This window comes from Panthera leo, chromosome A1 (genome assembly GCF_018350215.1).
Source record: "Panthera leo isolate Ple1 chromosome A1, P.leo_Ple1_pat1.1, whole genome shotgun sequence".
NCBI lineage: Eukaryota > Metazoa > Chordata > Mammalia > Carnivora > Felidae > Panthera > Panthera leo.
In genome coordinates, this window is record NC_056679.1 from 192,652,768 (window position 1) to 192,670,496 (window position 17,729).

Below are 17,729 nucleotides of genomic sequence, written 5' to 3' on the forward strand. Positions count from 1 at the left end.
ACGTTGCTGGTCCGGGAACCACACTCTGAGAACCACTGGCTAAGAATGATGCCTGGCATGCAGTAAGCACCTAGTAAATGTCAGCTGCTATGATCTTTTCCTGGGCTCTATTTTCTTAATTCCTGGGCAGCACATTTTATGCTCTGGTGCCACTCAATACCGCCTTCCTGTAGAATTCCCATCTGAATTCCCATTCTAGACTCCCATTCTACCTTTGGTGGTAGTGTGGACCCAAGATAAGCTGCACCAGCATCACATGGGGGCTTGTTCATAATGCAAGTTCTTGGGTCCTGACCCACATCTATTGAATCAGGATATATGGGGGTGAGGCTCAAAATCCTGGGCTCTAACATCCTTCCAGGTGATTGTACTGCACACCAACTCTAGGCACTACCGCTCTAGCAGAAAATCACCACGACCACAACAGCTCTACTGAAGGCACCTAGGGAGGCAGGACATCCTCAGGTCCAGAGTCTAGTTTTTGGTTGAGCTTGAGACCTGGCTCAGCTTCTTGGCCGCCTGTGGCCTTACAGGACTTACGACATTTAAAGCAAACAAAGTGCCTGCACATGATACCTGTTCAATGGATGTTAGCTGCCATTATTATCTCTTTATCATCGTTACAATGTGTCCTGTCTCAAAATGACTTGAGGTAGCTTATAAAAAAAAAGACACAAATACCCACGTGCACACGGCAGCTAAAACAAAGTCCCCTGTTTAAGAAAAGGAAATAAAAATGTATCTCCTCACGGAGAGCACAAGGGTTGAAGCCATCGTTGCAATGGTCTGAACTTGAGTTTTGAACTTCCCCGTGGGCCAAAGAGGGGAAATGCAGAGGATACATGGGTCCCACTGCCTGCAAAGGGGAAGGAGACTGGCTGTCTTTCATCCCTCTGCCACATGACCACTAAATCTAGGAGACTTGGATCACACAAACCTCCACGCCAAGGCCCGGGCTACCAAGGAGGGAATTTCCTCCAGCAGCGCTTTATGTACCTGTTTCTTTAATTAATTCTCATCAAGAGCCACCGGCAAAATCCTTAGATCCCAGAAGATGAGAGATGTTACACTCACTTTGGGTGCCGAATATCAGGGAGAGAGCGATTCAGGGAGATTTTATCGCTGACGTAAATGTTAAATCCATTTTCTCGGTAGGCCTGATCCACTCGCTCAGCGTCGGTCATGGGGTAAGGTCTCCCTTGTTCTCCATTTCCTAGGAGAAAAGAGCAAAGTCAGTGTTGCTAACTGAATGGGGTGGGGGAAGAAGGATGAAAAATATAATTAAGCCACAGAGGTAAAACTTTAGCCTTGGATACAGAGCGGACCTCCAGATTTTGTGAGGTGGGGATATAAAGTGGGGGAGGGGAATGAGGGTTTATTCAGCCATGGCCATGCCATGTACTTGTCCTCATGTAATGCCCACAGCAAGCCATCAGGGTGGACTTGTGAACCTCATTCTACAGATGGATAAACTGAGACTCAAGAAGGTCATAAAAGCAGGTCTGTGGGCTCCAAAGCCCACGCTTCCCCAATCCGCCAGGGGCCCCAAACACTCCTAACCATGGATCCTACCACTGGGATGGGAGGCCAGGTCTACTTAAGAGTTGACCAACCACGGGCCAGTCACACCAACTCTCTGAATTTCAAATGTGAAGTTGCATCCATGACAGAATTTGTGAACGATAAATCACTTACACTCCTGTAAGGAATAGGGTTACTCTCTAGGCAAGGCAGACTTCATATGCAAATAAAAATGGCCACAAATGATAAAAGATGCTTTGATCTTTTAAGCCAGCAAACAATTAAGATCTGTCTAGCCTAGGCCAGGATTGCCTGAAAAATGTTGCTTTGGGTCATGGATTTGGGGGGATAATGTGATAGCTGTCCTTTCTCTACACAATCCATTTGGGGAAAGAGACCCTGATGGTCCAGGAAATTATTCTCTGGGTTCTCAGGGTGCAGATGGTGAGTATGAATGTCCACACCAACCCCTGCAATAACAGCCCCAGAATCTGCAATTGGAGAGAAATGGTCATAAAAGCAGCTGATTAAAAATCACCTCATCTTCTGGAGCCTGTGGTCTGAGCAACACCCTATTTACTTTGCAAAGTAAACATTGACAACATCAGCTTGACAGGAAGGTGCAAGCTGAGAGGTGGGGCCAAGGCCTGCACCTACAGCCTTGTGGCTCCAGCCAGATGAGCGAGAGAGGACGCCGCCATCTTGTAACGCTCCATGAGAAGACGCTGCTGCCTAGTGCCCAGGCCAGATTCCGCAAGGGACACAAATGCAGCAAGCAGAGAAAGAAGAGCCAGAAGAAGCCAGGAGGGAAGTTTCAGGAGTGGCTACCGGGAAGCAATTCAGAGCTCAGGCCCTAGAATCTGGCAGAGTACAGCTTAAGGCCCAAACCTGCCACTCCCAGCAATGTCGCCCTGGGCATGCCATTAGCCTTTCGATGATCGGGGTTTGCTCTTTGTACTAACAGGGATAAGAAGGGCCAATGTAATGACTAAGGAGACAATGCCACGCCAGATGCCTGGCACAGAGTTCACACTCAACACAAGCTGGTTATTATTATTCTTAATACCGTTTCCACTGCTTACTCTTTCCTTGCTAGTTAGCCCAATGTTCTAATAATTCTGGTATATCTGTCTGGAGAATCAGCTCTTTTCAAATGTTTCCTCTTCCAGCTTAAGCGGAACCCACCCCCACTTCATTTTAAATCACTGGCTTATAGAAAAATACATGTCATGTCTTTAGATTTCCCTGACCATCAGTTATTATATCAGCTCTATTTGGAGGCTTGCTATAGTCTGGGTTTTTTTTTTTCATAATGTAATCTAAAAAAAAAAAAAAAAAAAAATCAATAGTGGTGGTGCCTTTAACTGGGATGAAATGAATAAAATACCAATCCCTCTATTTGTACAGTGCTTTCCAGCCTTGTAAAGTTGCTTCAAATCTGTCCCTTTCCTTGTCACAACAACACCCAGTCCGTGGTGTCGGGGCTACCCTCCTGACCCCTAAGTCCAGGCTCTCTAGAGACGACTCTCCACGTAATTTCTATATACTACCCCCCCCAACCCTTCCCAACTCCCTGGTGTAACAGGAACTGCTCCAAAGACTAATTAGCCAAAGAAAACTTGAGCCGAAGCCTGCTAACTCCATTCAGTCTTATGGCTACAGAGCTGGGTAGGGATCAACTCTGTCCTCCAGAGCTGGGTTCAAGTCCCAAGCCTGCCTCTTTCTCACTGCGTGACTGCAGGCAGATTACCCTGCGTCTCTGAGCTATGGGCCCCTTCTCGTCAAATGGGCCACAAAGGGTGACTTGGGGTTTCACTGAGAAAATGTACAAAGTGTGCAGCACGGGCCTCCATGCTCACTGTAGGTGTTTAATAAATGTTGGCTCTTATCACGACTGCTCTTCATTCTAGTGGCAAAATACCTCATGAGGAGGAGACATCTACTCCCCAATAAAGGTAGTAGGGACAACTCTTGAAGGCAGTGAACCTGATGGTGTGAGTGGAGAAAGGGGTCAGCTAACAGGTGAAGAGGGGGACCCCCAGGAAGCAGGGGGAGGGAGGATGGTAAATGGAGAGGGAGGCAACAGGAGGTACAGACATGCCTTCTAAACACACACACACACACACACACATACACACATACACACACACTTCACAGGACCTGCCAGCTGGCAATACCACTCTCCATACCTACGCGCTGGGCGTCCCTCCTGATGGCTTCTTGGTCATGCCAATCCTTCAGCTTTTGCCCATCTCCCAGGAAAAATATCTTCTTCTGCTGATTGTGGGAGCCCTTAAAAAAAAAAAAAAAAAAAAAAAAAAAACATAAAAACTGTGAAAAAGAAGGAAAGGGGAAATAAATTTAGTAACAGAGTCCCAGAAATTGCACTACCTATGGGACCTGTTGGTTTTGACTGATGGTCTGTCACCATTTGTTCATTTATTAATTCCCTCAATATACCTCTGTTAGCACTGGCCATATGCCAGTCAGGTGAGCAAAGGTCAGAAGGATGACAGGTACACATGTCTACCCTCCTGGAACTACAAACCAGCAGGAAAGAAAACAGATGGACAGACCTTCCTTTCCCCCAAGGGAGAAAGCAGTAAGTGTGACTCTGTCCAACAGAAATCTAACATGAGCCACAAATGTGAGCCACACGTGTAACTTTAGATTTTCTAGTATTCACACTAAAAGAAAAAAACAAACAAAAACCAGATGAATTAGGTTTATATAAAAAATAAAATATATTTTATTTAACCCAATATACTCTACCTAAAATATCGTCATTGCGAAGGTACTAGGTTTGAAATCAGGTGTATTTTGTACTTGTGTTCACCTTAATTCAGAGCTTCCCAGGTGCTCAGTAATCAGAGGTGGCTCGTGGCTACATACTGGACAAGGCAGGTAAGCGAACCTTACTTAGATCAGAGGCCTGGAGACAAGGCCCCAGGTGTTCACTTCCACCTGGGAGAACCGGAGATAATTTCACAGACGTGAAGGCATTTGGGCTAAGCCTCAGGTAAGCAGAAATGAGAGGCAGGGGCATAGACTTCCAGGTGTGGTGGAGAGTGGCCAGAGCTGGGCTGGGCCTGAGGAGCTCTGAGCACAGAAGCAGAAGCCAGCTCTTGGTCACCTCTACAGTCCCCAGAAGAGCCTAGTCCCCAAGAGGGTGAACATTTGGCCAGTGTGTGTGGAGTGTATGAACAAGCAATTGGATGGCTGAAAAAAAATGGGAAAATACAGCAGCCACAAGAGAGCAGCTCCCTGGGGCCAGGCTCTGAAGGCATTTCCTGTGTCTGGGAGATGAGCCCATCCTGGTGTGCCCATTAGGAAGCAGTTTCCCTAATTAAAGGAGTTGCATGCCACTGTCTGGGGTCATCACAGGGCACCAGATGTTTCCCCATGCCAACAGTGAAGTCTAAACACTTGGCCCCGGGGCTCAGTTAGAGCCTTCCCCAGGTAACGCTGCGCTGCATGGCTGTTTAAATGTCTTCCTGTGTTCACGAAAATGAGAATGGCTTTCCACATCACCTTGCCCATTAAAAATCTTGCAGACTTGTTCTTGCCACTGTGGCATGCAGGAGGCAACAGTCCTTTTTCCTATGTAATTAGCTACGAAGACCCGCAGCATGTGACACGCTGCGACATTAGCACTAACAAGAAGCCACCAGAAGAAAATCATCCCCAAGCCAATTTTTTAAGTCTCTGGCTGATCCTTGTGTTAGCAGATTTTCCACAACGGCTCAATATCCTTACATCAGCTCTAATGATAATCGCAATCCTTTGCATTCATTCCCTCTCCTACGGACCTCTCTGAGTTGCAAGAAGCAAATTCTGAAAGTTAGCATGCCAGACGTGTTGGTCAGAGAGGGAAGGAAAACTGTGAAAACAAAGGCCACGTGCCTGCAAACAGTTCTCGGGGCTCTCAGAAAACACAGAGGCTGCGCCGGAAGCCCCTTCAGCAAGTTTCCACTGCATTCAGCTACATTTCTACAGGAGACACTCAGCGCTGCTTTGGGACGAGGGGTTCCAAGAGGAGGAGCTTGGCCCCCTTTGAACCACACCAGCAATGCATCTGTCTGTTTTCTGTACCAGGATTCCATGCGGGATTTCATTTTAAAAAGGTCCTCTGCTGAAAACAAACCGACAACCAAATCTCCTAATACATGAACAAATACAAGTGGAAACTGATCAGGGCCACATCTCCATTTCGAAGAGCAGCCAAGCCTTGGGGTGGGTCAGGCGCCTGCCCAAGAAATACTCCACCACTGAGATGTCAAGAGGGATGGGTCAAGGGCTGTTTAGCAGTGTTTTGTCCAGCCCTCCCTCCCAATTCCTTTTCCTTCTCCTGCTACCCAAAGACTGGAAACTTCAGGTGACTGCTCAGCTCACTGGTGGAACCAACAGGCTCTGCAGACCGAGGCCACCTAAATGGAAGAAGCCCATCTAAAGAGGTTCTCAAAGTATGAGCAGCACTGCCCCACCTGGGAACTTGTGAAAAATGTTAATTCCTGGGCTCTGCCCCAGTCCTCCTGAGACAGAAACCCTGGTGGGGGGAGGCCCTAAGATCTATGTCTTAACAAGTCCTCCAGGGCGCCTGGGTGGCTCAGTTGGTTAAGCATCTAACTCTTGATTTCAGCTCAGGTCACAATCTCACAGCTTCGTGGGTTCAAGCCCTGCATCATGCTCTGTGCTGGCAGCATGGAGCCTGCTTGGGATTCTCTCTCCCTCTCTCTCTGCCCCATCCCCCCATAACACACACACACACACACACACACACACACACACACACACACACTCACACGTCCTCCAAGAGGTCCTAAGCCGTTTTTGAGTTTAAGTTTAAGAACCACTAGTCTCGAATAAAGAGGACATAATCCTGCCTGCTCTGAGCTGCTCAGACCAAACCTGGGCTCTAGTATCCAAGTTGAACAGATTGATCATCAAAGGTCACAAAAACCTTAAGTATGGTCGCTAGCAAAAACAATCTGGTGGCTTTGAGGTTTGGTTTTGTTTTTGTTTCATCTTGTTTTTTAATTGCCAGTGCAGGGGTGGGGGGCAGGCAGGGAAGGGAGATTTCCTATTGTTCTATCAAGATTTTTGGCTTCTCTTGAAAACTCAAAAGACATGTCAATGTTCAGGCTGAGTTCCCTCAGCTCCTCAGCGGGGAGTGACAAGAACTGCCCTGCTTAGGTGAGGCAAGCCTCTCCAGCTTGCCACAGTCCCTACCATTCCTTACTGCTTTTCATCTGGTTCCCATCTCTCATTTGTGTCGCTTGCCTGGCCGCAGCGAGTCTGCATATTGCCGCAATACACACTATTGTATAATATACGATGTACAATGCTGCAATTAGAAACTGTGTGTTAGGAGAACTAGGAGATGAGAAGCCATGGGGAACACAGAAGGAATTATCTTGTTCTCTGAGGTCCTGAGGCTAGAATGAGCGACAATGGCAGGGGGCTTCGCTCAAGGTAGAGAAGAAATTCCAAAAGTTGGATCGTGCTAGGATGAAACAGGACCAACTAGGAGGAAGATATTAGAGGAGGCCAGGAATAGGATGCTTGATAGTTCATCAGGATGTGAAAGAGGGGACTCAAGGCTGGATTGGAGCTAGTGCTTCTCAAAATGAAATCAGCAGGGGCGCCTGGGTGGCTCAGTAGGTTGAGCGTCCTACTCTTGATTTCAGCTCAGGTCATGATCTCATAGTTCATGAGACTGAGCCCCACGTTGGGTTCTGTGCTGACAGTGTGGAGCCTAAATGGGATCCTCTCTCTCCCCCTCTCTCTCAAAAAAAAAAAAAAAAAATGTACAGTGCAATCACAGAGCAGGGGTGGGAGATCTTGTTAAACACAGATTCTGATGTGGGGACTGAGACTCTGCACATCTAACAAGCTCCCAGGTGATGCTGATGCAGGTGGTTCATGAAGGACACTGAGTAGCAAGGGGTGACCCTTAAAGGACATTTCAAGAGTCTAAAATTCCACGGAGGGCTCTGTTTCCTCCATCTGTTCATCAAAGTCTTCCCTCGACACGGGAAATGCGGCATGGGATTGAATCGCACAGTTGTGATCTCATGGAAGTAGGCTCCTTGAATCTTGTTCTCAGAATGAACAGTGAATTGCTGAACTGACAGGGTAGAGAGTTGAGGTTCCAAAATTCGGGGAGTTTCACACCCTCAGCTTCTACGACCTGTACTGCCCTTTGCTTTTATGATGTTTGGCTTTCTGGAATGCTCTGTGGACAGGATCTATGCTGTTCAGGTGGTCCCACTGGCCCTTCCATCTCCCTAAGCAAAGAGGACGTCAGAGCCTACAGACACAGGGAGTTCTGCACATCTAAGCAGATAGTTATAGAGAGTCCTCAAATATCCAAGCTAAGCAGATACTCAGAATCAATTAGTCCACTCCTCCCCCATCTTACAGATGGGGAAGCTGAGGCCCAAAGAGGCCCAGCTACCCAACCAAGGCCACATAAGCAGGCAAGATGATAAGAACCATGTTCTCTGACTCCCAGGCTAGACTTCAGTGAAGAGAGTCCTTGTGTTGTGACCTTGGACAAGGTCCAGAAGCCACAAGCACCCTAATTTTCCCACCTGGAAAATGGAGACAGCACTACTGACCCAAAAGGTACATTCAGATGAAGTGAGAAATCATAAAAACAGGATGTATCCCAAGAACTTCCAGAATTTTCACATAAATTGTGGATATCAACTCCTCTAGAATTTTAAGAGTCTACTGTAAACTGACATCTTCTCATCAGATCACCTGGATGCAGAACTCAAAGTTTGCTATTAATTGCCTCACAATTAATAGGTCTGAGCTTTCAGTAGGAGAAAATTTAGGTTTCAATCCTAAAATCACAGAGTTTTCAGTGCTCAGAGGGTTCTTTTAATCCTATCCACAAACCTGAACAAAAGTTGTGGTCAATTTCAAGTGGTTCAGGACTCTCTGAGGTCCATCCATGGAAACCCCACAGACAGATCATCCAAACTATCACCAATCGTTTATCAAGACCTACCCTGTGCCAGGCATTGGGGATACTGGCAGGACAACACAAAGCCTGTATAAGTGTTAATGGGGGCTTACAGCCCAATCAGTCTCTCTCAAAGGGTGGTTCTTCGGAGGCCTGGGCCCTCATTATAGATGTAATTTCCTGGCCCCACCCTGAACCTATTATATCAAAGTACCTGGGGTAGGGAGCCAAGATGTGTTTTTATTTATTTAATTTTTTTTTTTTTTTTTGAGAGAGAGAGAGAATGCACAGGTGGGGGAGAGGGGCAGAGGGAGACAGAGAGAGAATCTTGAGTAGGCACCACATCAGCACAGAGCCCAGTGCGGGGCTCAATCCCATGACCCTGGGATCACACAGCCGAAATCAAGAGTTGGACCTTCAACTGACTGAGCCACCTAGGCGCCCAATGTGTTTTTAAACACAACCCCCAAGTGATTCTGATTCACAATAAAGCTGGAAAAACCACTTGTCTAAATCTAGCTGTCTCAATATGAAATCTGAGGCTAACAGAATAGAACAGATTTTCCCTAAATTCCTTGGCTTGCCAGCCCCAAAGCCCAGATCTGGCTGTTCTCTCCCTGGGACAGACTGTGAGCCTCTTGAAGGCAGGGGCATCACCTGTTTTGGTTCATCAGTGTGCGTTCTTAGGCCAACACCTGGTCCATCTTAGGCCCTCAATAAATACAAGCTGAATGACTGAGGGCTGCTCATCAAAGGGGCAGGCTGCCTAGTTTAATGACTCAGAGCATTCTGGCTCCAGAGTTGGAAAAACCTAGGTTTCACTTCTGGGGTAGGTGGACCCCAATTTCCCTGACTGATAAATAGGGAAAACTAACAGAATAACCGTAACCTGTGGGTTGTTGGGGAGAATGAACTGAGCTAATCAATACAGAGCATCTAGCTCAGTGTCTGGCACAAAGTCAGGCCTTCTCAGTAAAGGGGGCCTAGTAATACATTCTTTTTAGAGAAAGCTTATCACCCGGTGTTTATGATAGCCACGTTTGGAGGAACAGAAGAGGGCAGGAATCAAATAATAAAACCATAAGCCCTGCAGACGCAACCTATGTAACACCTGAGCTGATGCAAGTGGCCACTGCTGATAACAGGATTTAGAGAGTCTCCTCATTCACAGGAGGGCATGTACCCAGGTGGAAATCCTTCAGAAAAGAAGAAAGTTCCTAGTTAAGAGTGGCAATCTGCAATACAAACAAATGTCACAGGACCTTTAGCAACAGGAAAGGCATGGACAGCGCTTCTCAAAAGACAGCAATTCCTCCGCAATAGCAATCACTTAATATTATGCAAGCAAGCATGTCTGGATTTCAATCCAGGGCCAACTGTAAATTTCTTTAATTCTACAGACTCGAACATTTGTCTGTGAAAGCTGTGACTGCTTCCCTTCAGCAACCATCTCTTGCCCTTGGTTTCCAGAGGTCCTTTTGCCACAGGAATCAAAGGGGCTGGGAGGGAGCATGGAAAGAGAGGTGAGGGAGAGTCTGTGGAGGAGACTGGCAGAATTAACGTGGCAATCCCATTAAACAATAAATGGGAAATGGATTTCGACTGGCTGCTCTAAATAACTGCTTCTGGTATCTGCGTGCTTTTACTTAACATTCCACGGAAAGAATCGATTAGTGTTCAAACAGCCACACACTCACACACACAGACGGAATTTTAATCTTTTGTTGAATCACTATTTAGCGTGCCTGGCACCCTTCGGAGGGCAGAAAGAAAGATGGTGAAGCAAGCCAACTGTGTTCTGCCCAAGAAGAAAGATCTATCAAAGTGCACTCTAATCCCAACATTGCAGACTCTGCGACTCCCACTCAGAGGACTCTGGCATCCCTCGTTCAGCTGGTGAGTGTCTTCAAAATACGGAAAACGGGTGATATGCTCCAAAACAGCAATGCCCAAAGTCAAACCGAGAAGGTCATCTGCTGCAGCCAGGGTCTGAAGACATATTACTGACCAGATTCTGCTGCAAATTTAACATGGCTGCTCCCCCTGACCCTCCTTTCACCCAACCCTACAAAGGCACTGGAATGATTTTGCTTTGAGGTTTAAATGACTCTGTATAATTCCAAACGTTTGTTTATCTGCTAAGTAGATTATTCTAATAACCTTCATACACACACACACATACACACACACACACACACACACACACACACACACACACAGCAAAGCATTCTCCTCAAGGTTGCCTGCAAGGTTATACTTCAAAGAGGGCCAGGTACAGCTTGATTTACTGAAAGCATAAAGTTACTTTAAGCAAGGGAGTTTGGACAACTGGATAAATGTACTTCCTTTATGAGTTTTGAGGACATAAGCTGGATTGTTTTTATTTATTCATTCATCCAACAAATAAGGATGACTCTGTTGGTAAATCGGGGACCTACTATGTCCAAAGAACTGTGGGGGAGACAAAGATAAATAAGATAGTCCCTGGACTCAACAAATAGCATGGATATGTGACAAGTACATAAGAGGAAAAAACACACAATACTAATATAAGGGCGCTGAAAGTTGTATGGATAAATTCTATAGGTATTTACAAGAACCAAAGATTAAATTCTACCTGGGACAATCAGGCAAAGATTCCTACAGAAGCAGAGTCTATGAGAGTTGCCTAAAAGGATGGGTAGGATTTTGACAGGCAGCAATGGGGGATGGGGGGGGGGCAGCTGTCAGAATCTAGTTGGAGGGAAAGCATGTACAAAGAAAGGGACTTCATGAAGTAAGGGACATGTTTACTTAACGGCAAAGAGCCTGACTTGGCTGGAGTGAGTAGAGTACAAAAGAGAGTCATGGGCCATGAGGCCAGGAAGTCTGAACCGGACTCTGAGCACCTTACACTGGAGCTGTTCAGCAGGTGGGAGCCACAGAAGGTCTCTGAGCAAGGAACAGGTGGGGGTAGAGCTCCAAGAATAAAATGTTACTACCTATCCCCTTGCAATTCATCTCAGAATCTTCCTCTTCCTGGGAGAGAGGGTAGAAGATGATCTTGTTTTCATTCAGAGGAAAGGGTCCCTCTTTCTGGCCCAGGACCACTCTCCTTCCGGCATTCCCTGGGTCAGACTTCTATAGGGCTGACCTTACCCCAACCGCTATCTGGTAGGCTGCTGTTCAGAGACAACCTGCCTTTCACCATAACCAGTACCAAGCTGTATGAGACAACCATGACATGTAAAGGGCACTGTCTACGAGGGATGAAGACACTACAGCCCAGTGACCATGAGACTGCCTGAGTCTGCTGAGTGCAGGTCAGGTAAATCTGCTGTTCCACTCAGCAACTGTCTATTTTCCCAGCTCTGATAACTCCGCAGTCTTGATGCCAGGATGTTGGAATCTGAAATCTAGAAGGGGCCCCATTTCCTAAGAGGGCAAGGTCATTCACAGACAGGAACCACTGTTTAAAAAGGCTGATTCTGTACTTTCAAGGGCAGATCCACCTGTCCAATTCACCTTTTGTACAGATGGCTCTAGAAAAGGTCATTTGCTACTTAAGGTGTGAAAGCTCATTAAGAGACTTTTTCAAGCAGCAGAGAGAAATATAGCCAAGATATTTGTAATGTCTATTATCTAAAGGGCAAATGGAATCTTTAGTAACTTCTTGCTTCCATTCTAAAAGAATGACATCAACTTGTACTATTTTCTTCAGAGGAAGTTCCCAAATGTTTTATCACCTGGTGTGTGTGTGTGGGGGGGGCACAATACTCTGATCCATAATTTTATAATGTTCATTTGAGTCTCTCACCCACCCATCCACCCACTTAAATGTTTAATGAGTACAAGCACATGCTAGACTCTGTGCTATGTGTCCAGGATATTGGGGAGCAAGACAGACAAGGACCCTGCTCTTATAGAGCTACGGTATGGTGTGTGGCAGGGGGGATTATACACTTTAATCCAGAACCACAAATAAACTGGAACAGCTACAGTGGTGTGTGCATTAAAAAAAAAAAAAAGTACATGGTGCAAAAAGGTTCCTTTCTTTCAGATCAGATCAGGAGGGTTTGATCCCATCAGCAAGGTTAAGGGAGGCTTCCCTGAAGAAACAGGGGAGTATGATTAGGAGTTAATTCAACTGAAAGAGGAAAACAGAGCATTCTTGATGGAGGGAAAAGCAAGGCTGTGCAAAGGCCCTGTGGAAAGGCACAGATGAAACACAGGTGGGACTGAAAGAAAGCAGTGTGTGTGGCACATGGACGAGGAGGGAAAGGCTGATGGGGATGAGAGGTGGGCAGGTATAAGGATTTTGTCTGTCCCAAGATTTTATATAATAGGAGGTGGCAAGATCAGGTTGCATTTGGCAGGCTGTGTTGTAGCCCAGTGGAGAAGGGATTAGGAGACCAAGAAGGGTAGAACTAAGGGAGGAGGCTCTCACAGTGTATAGGTATAGGCAGAGATGATGCCAGCATGGGCTAGGAAGACGCAAGTAGGGATGCACACGGACAGATTTTTTTTTTTTTTAACAGAGTCACAAGGGTCTATAGTCCGCAGGTCTATTGTCCAGAAATGCAGGCTGAGAACTCTGACACTTGGGTGATAAGTTTGTCTTTAAGGTCCATAAGCCCAAAGTCCTGTGGATGCAGGTGGGGTTGACCCGGGGTCTGAGCCCAGATCTCCCTTGGTCTAGCCTGGTGTTTGCCCCATCACATGTTACTTTCAAGTTTGAGTCCTGTTCATGGACAACGAGTCACAAAATCAGACCCTAACAGAACTGTATCATCTGCATAGTAACCTTCAGGAGTTGCATGACACGTGGTCAAAGAGGAAGAGAAACAAATGGTAACTGGGGAGGCTGGCGATCCTCCCGTCCCCAAGCTCAGTGAGCCAGTGCCATGGATGGTGTCCCTAGAGGCCTAGTTCTCTCTAGCCTCTGGCATGTGAGCACTTCAGTGCTGAGTGAGCCTTCTCTTGGAAGACAAGTACTTTCACTACCTCAGAAGGCACTGCGATGACTTCAACTGAAGAAATCGTCATCGGTGTTACAGCCAGGGGAAAAAAAGTCCTGCCTAAACTGGACTTTTGAGAGGTGGTTTGCCATTATATTCCATGAGCAATTGTCAAGGGCCATTCTGATTTTATGTTATTTCCCCCTAAAGTGGTGAGTTTATTATAACCTAACCCTTTTGTAAGATGAGACTTTACTATATTATTATTGTCATTATAGCCACTTTGAAGATGACAAAACTGAGGCCTGGAGAGAAAAATCAATAGGAAAGCGCTTTGCAAACTGCCAACCACCCCATGAGCGTAATCATCACAGCTAATGGTTCCTTCCACACACATCTGCCCACTCCCTCCCACGTCTCAGAACACAGTCCGTTCTCGGGAAAGAAAAACTCGCTGGAGTGAATCATACTTCTGTGCCTTGTTCACAAGGGGTCTTGCAAATCCCAGTCTAGCCAGTAAGTGATCAACCACAGGAAAGCCTCCAGAGTGTTCTCAGAGGCTCGGCGGAGGGAGCCCAACAGAGGGTCACTGCCCTGCTCTGCAGAGCAGATGTGGATGCGTACGGAGGAAGGCGGGCAAAACGAGGAGCTGCATACAAGGCAATTTCTTAGCTTTCAGGGGTGGAAAAATGTCTGCAAACACATCTTATTGGTCTCCTGCTTGGGGAATGAGAACTGAGACACCAAGCAATTCAGTAGTTGCTCTATTAATAGCACTAATTACAGTCAGGATCCCCTATACTCTGAAGACAGCACAACCAACTGTGTAACAGCACCTGCTTTGGAGTCAGAAATACCTAGGCTTGTGTCACAGTTCTGCTTCCTAGCTGTGTGACCTGAGGCAGGTTACATTGTTTTCCCCAAGCCTTGGTTCCTCAAACATGAAATGGGGGATATGAACAGTATCTGGCACACAGGTTCCTGTGAGGAATACATGAGCTACAGCCAGTAAAGGTCTTAGCAGAGTTTGGTATTTAGGAAGCACTAAAAATCAGAGCCACCATTATTAGTTATTATTTGGATAGTACTCTGCAATCGACAAAGCATCTTTACATACGCCATCCTATTTCTTCACCACAATCACACCAGGATGAAGGCGGCATCATGAAGTTATCATAATGTTCTTCCTTGTGGATCCTGGACTCTGAGAATCCTCTCAATGTTGTGCTCCAAGTGGCCCTTAACAGTCAGCCGGCAATGACCAGAAGACAGGATGTATCCGCCATGCCTGCCTTGAGCTGGAAGAGTGAATTCCCAAGAACGCCTGGTAAGGTGTGGGCCACTGGCTGACTTCTGCCGTCTTAGAGCTTCAGGCTGCCGACTGTTCACTGCTTGCAAAGGTCCCCAGGGCAGTGGGGAGGGGAAAGTGGGAAAAGCAGGTGACTGATGGCCATCCCCGCCTCTAGTGCTGCCCTCCCCTCACCCACAACTGCCAGGGTCTTCCCATGTGCCATGCCTCAGAGTCACAGAATCTAGGTGCTGAATGGGAGCTGAGGTTCTTTCTGCTCTGTTTTCTTACTGTCCACTGGACCCAGTAACCCTCTCTTTGCCGTAACACATGGATGGTCCCTGAGACTGGCTCGGGCACTTAGGAGAGTGTCTCCGTACAGATGGCTACAGTTATTAGAAAACTCCTTTGGGTACTTAGCTCCTTGGGCTCCTTCTTGGCCCCAAAGGAAAGTCTCTGATGGACTCTGATCCTGGCCTCGTCCATCTGCCATCTTGGAACCTCTAAACTCTTCTTCATTTCTCTTGGGGTGGGAACCAAAAGGGGCTCTGAACCTCCTTGAGTGGTATCCCCACCACTTCCCCCGCCCCTACCTTGCTCTCACTCTGGCATTCTTGTTCTTACACACTGATGTCTTAAGACATACAGGATACATGAGGTGTAGACACAGCAGCGCACAGGATGGTGTTCTGAGAATACACCACTTTGCTATGCAAGTAGACACCCCTGTAGGAACAAATCCCAACTCTCAGGGGCGGGCCTTGCCTGACCTCCTTGACTACATCATAATCTCTAAATGTGCCCTGATGGCATCCTTACTGCTCCTTTGTGATTTGCACATTCATTTGGGTGATTCTTTCATTATCGTCTGCCTCTCCTCAAACTGTGAACTCCATGAGGGTAGGAGATAGGAATTTTTGTTAAATGAATGAACAAATGAGCAGAGACATCTTTTGTTTTCTTTTCTAGATAAAGGAAAGTCATCCATGATCACACATGTCTACTACAGTCCCAAGGGATTAATACCATAAATGGGTTCTGAGGATTAACTTTATCCTCTTGACTGAAAGGTTTCAGGTCGACTTAATGGGTTCCAAAACTAAGGAGAGCTGCTTTGCCTGGATCCTAAAGTGATTTCTAAAACTTTATGTTCTCCAGGAGCTGTTCTCTTTTTTCTGTCACCATAATCGGAATTTTAGCTGGGAATATGACTTCTCAGCATGCAGATATTTTCCAGACACCCTTGCAGCTAGTTGTGGCCTGACTAGGTCCTATCCAACAAGAGGCGAGTGCAGGTGTTGTGTGGCATTCCCCGGAACCCACCTGAAGAAACCTTCGTTCCTTCTGTGCTGCTGCCTAGAATGCAAGTGCCACCGGGATCACGAGACGGAGGGCCACCCCCTAGAGATGGTGAGGATACTGGTGGGAAGGAGCCCTAGATTCCTGAAGACTTCAGGGATTGGAGCTGTCACACCAGCCCTGGACTGCAAACCTCCAGACCTTCTTCTCTTGAGGCTTGAAAACCTGAGAAATCACTTGGTGTGAGACCGAAAACCCTGAAGGAGGATCCAAAAGACCTAGTTTTCAGACTTCTGGCTCTACACGTACGAAGAGTGGGACAGTAGGCAGGTCCGTTGTCTTTCTAGATCTCCGTTCTTTGAATATAGAATGGTGGTCAAAATATCTGCCCACAACATGATTATGTAAAAAATGCTAAGGAATCTACAAAAAGGCAGTAGAACTAGTGAGTTCGGCAATGTCACAGGATACGAGGTTAACAAATGAAAATCAAATTGCACTGCTAAATACCAACAATGAAACATTGGAAATTCAAATAAAACATACCATCTACAACGGCATCAAAAATATGAAACACTTGAGGGATCAATCTCACAAAAATATGCAAGACCTAAATACCGAAAACTACGAAAGAAATCAAAGCTCTAAATAAATGGAGAGATACATCATATGTTTATAAATCAGAAGACTTGACGTTGTTAAGATGTCAATTCTCTATCTGTGGACTCAATGCAATCTTTGTAGAAATTGATACGCAAGGGACATAGAAAAAGAGCGACAGTTGGAATGCTTAATATCCACTAATTTCAAGGCCTGCTCTGGGGCCACAGTGACCAAGGGAGTGTGGTACTTGAGTAAGGAAAGACATGTGATCGATGGGAACTGCACGGAGAGTCTAGATATATCATCAGTTGATTCTGAACAGAGGTGCTAAGGAAACTCCATGGAAAAGGATAATCTTTTCCACAAATGGTGTTGGAACAACTAGATATCCATATGTCTACATATAAACCTCAATCCTTACCTCACACTATACACACAAATTCACTTGAGATGGATCATTGACTTAAACCTACGAGCCAAAACTATATAATTTGTACAAGGAAGGATGTGAGCAAACTTTAGCAACCTTAGTTTAGGGGACAGTCTCTTAAACAGGACACAAACAGCATAAAATATGCATAAATTGGAATTCATTGTAATTAAAAGCCTTTGCTCTTTTAAGGGCAAGCCATGGACTAAGAGAATATATTTGCAAGAATATATTTGATGAAGGACTTATATTCAGAATGCACATAGCATATGTTACAGCTCAACGTCATTAGTCATTAGGGAAATGCAAATCAAAACTACCATGAGAATAGCCAAATCACGGAGAGAGCCCAAATGTCCACTAACTGATGAATGGATTAAGAAGATACAATGTACACATACGCAATGGAAGACTACTCACTGATGAAAAAGAATGAAATCTTGCCATTTGCAACAACATGGATGGAACTGGAGGGTATTATACTAAGCAAAATAAGCCAGTCAAAGACAGATATCTGATTTCCCTCCTATGCGGAGTCTGAGAAAGTTAACAGATGATCATAGGGGAAGGGCATGAAAAATAAGATAAAAACAGAGAGGGAGGCAAACCACAAGAGACTCTTCAATACAGAGGACAAACTGAGGGTTGATGAGGGAGGGGCAGTGGGGGGGGGCGTGA

At 46.1% G+C, this 17,729-nt stretch overlaps 1 protein-coding gene across 3 annotated transcripts in view; it reads right to left on the reverse strand.

Annotated features, from left to right (window-relative positions):
* GALNT10 (polypeptide N-acetylgalactosaminyltransferase 10) overlaps window positions 1–17,729 on the reverse strand; it is a 221,563-nt gene that overhangs the window by 126,824 nt on the left and 77,010 nt on the right. For 2 of the 3 annotated variants that reach the window (XM_042948517.1, XM_042948527.1), the window contains exons 2-3: window positions 3,711–3,813; window positions 1,075–1,213 (exon numbers count right to left, since the gene is read on the reverse strand). In XM_042948517.1, the coding sequence (XP_042804451.1) occupies window positions 1,075–1,213; window positions 3,711–3,813 (242 nt within the window). The remainder of the gene's footprint in view (window positions 1–1,074; window positions 1,214–3,710; window positions 3,814–17,729) is intronic. The other variant, XM_042948533.1, reaches the window with a different exon arrangement.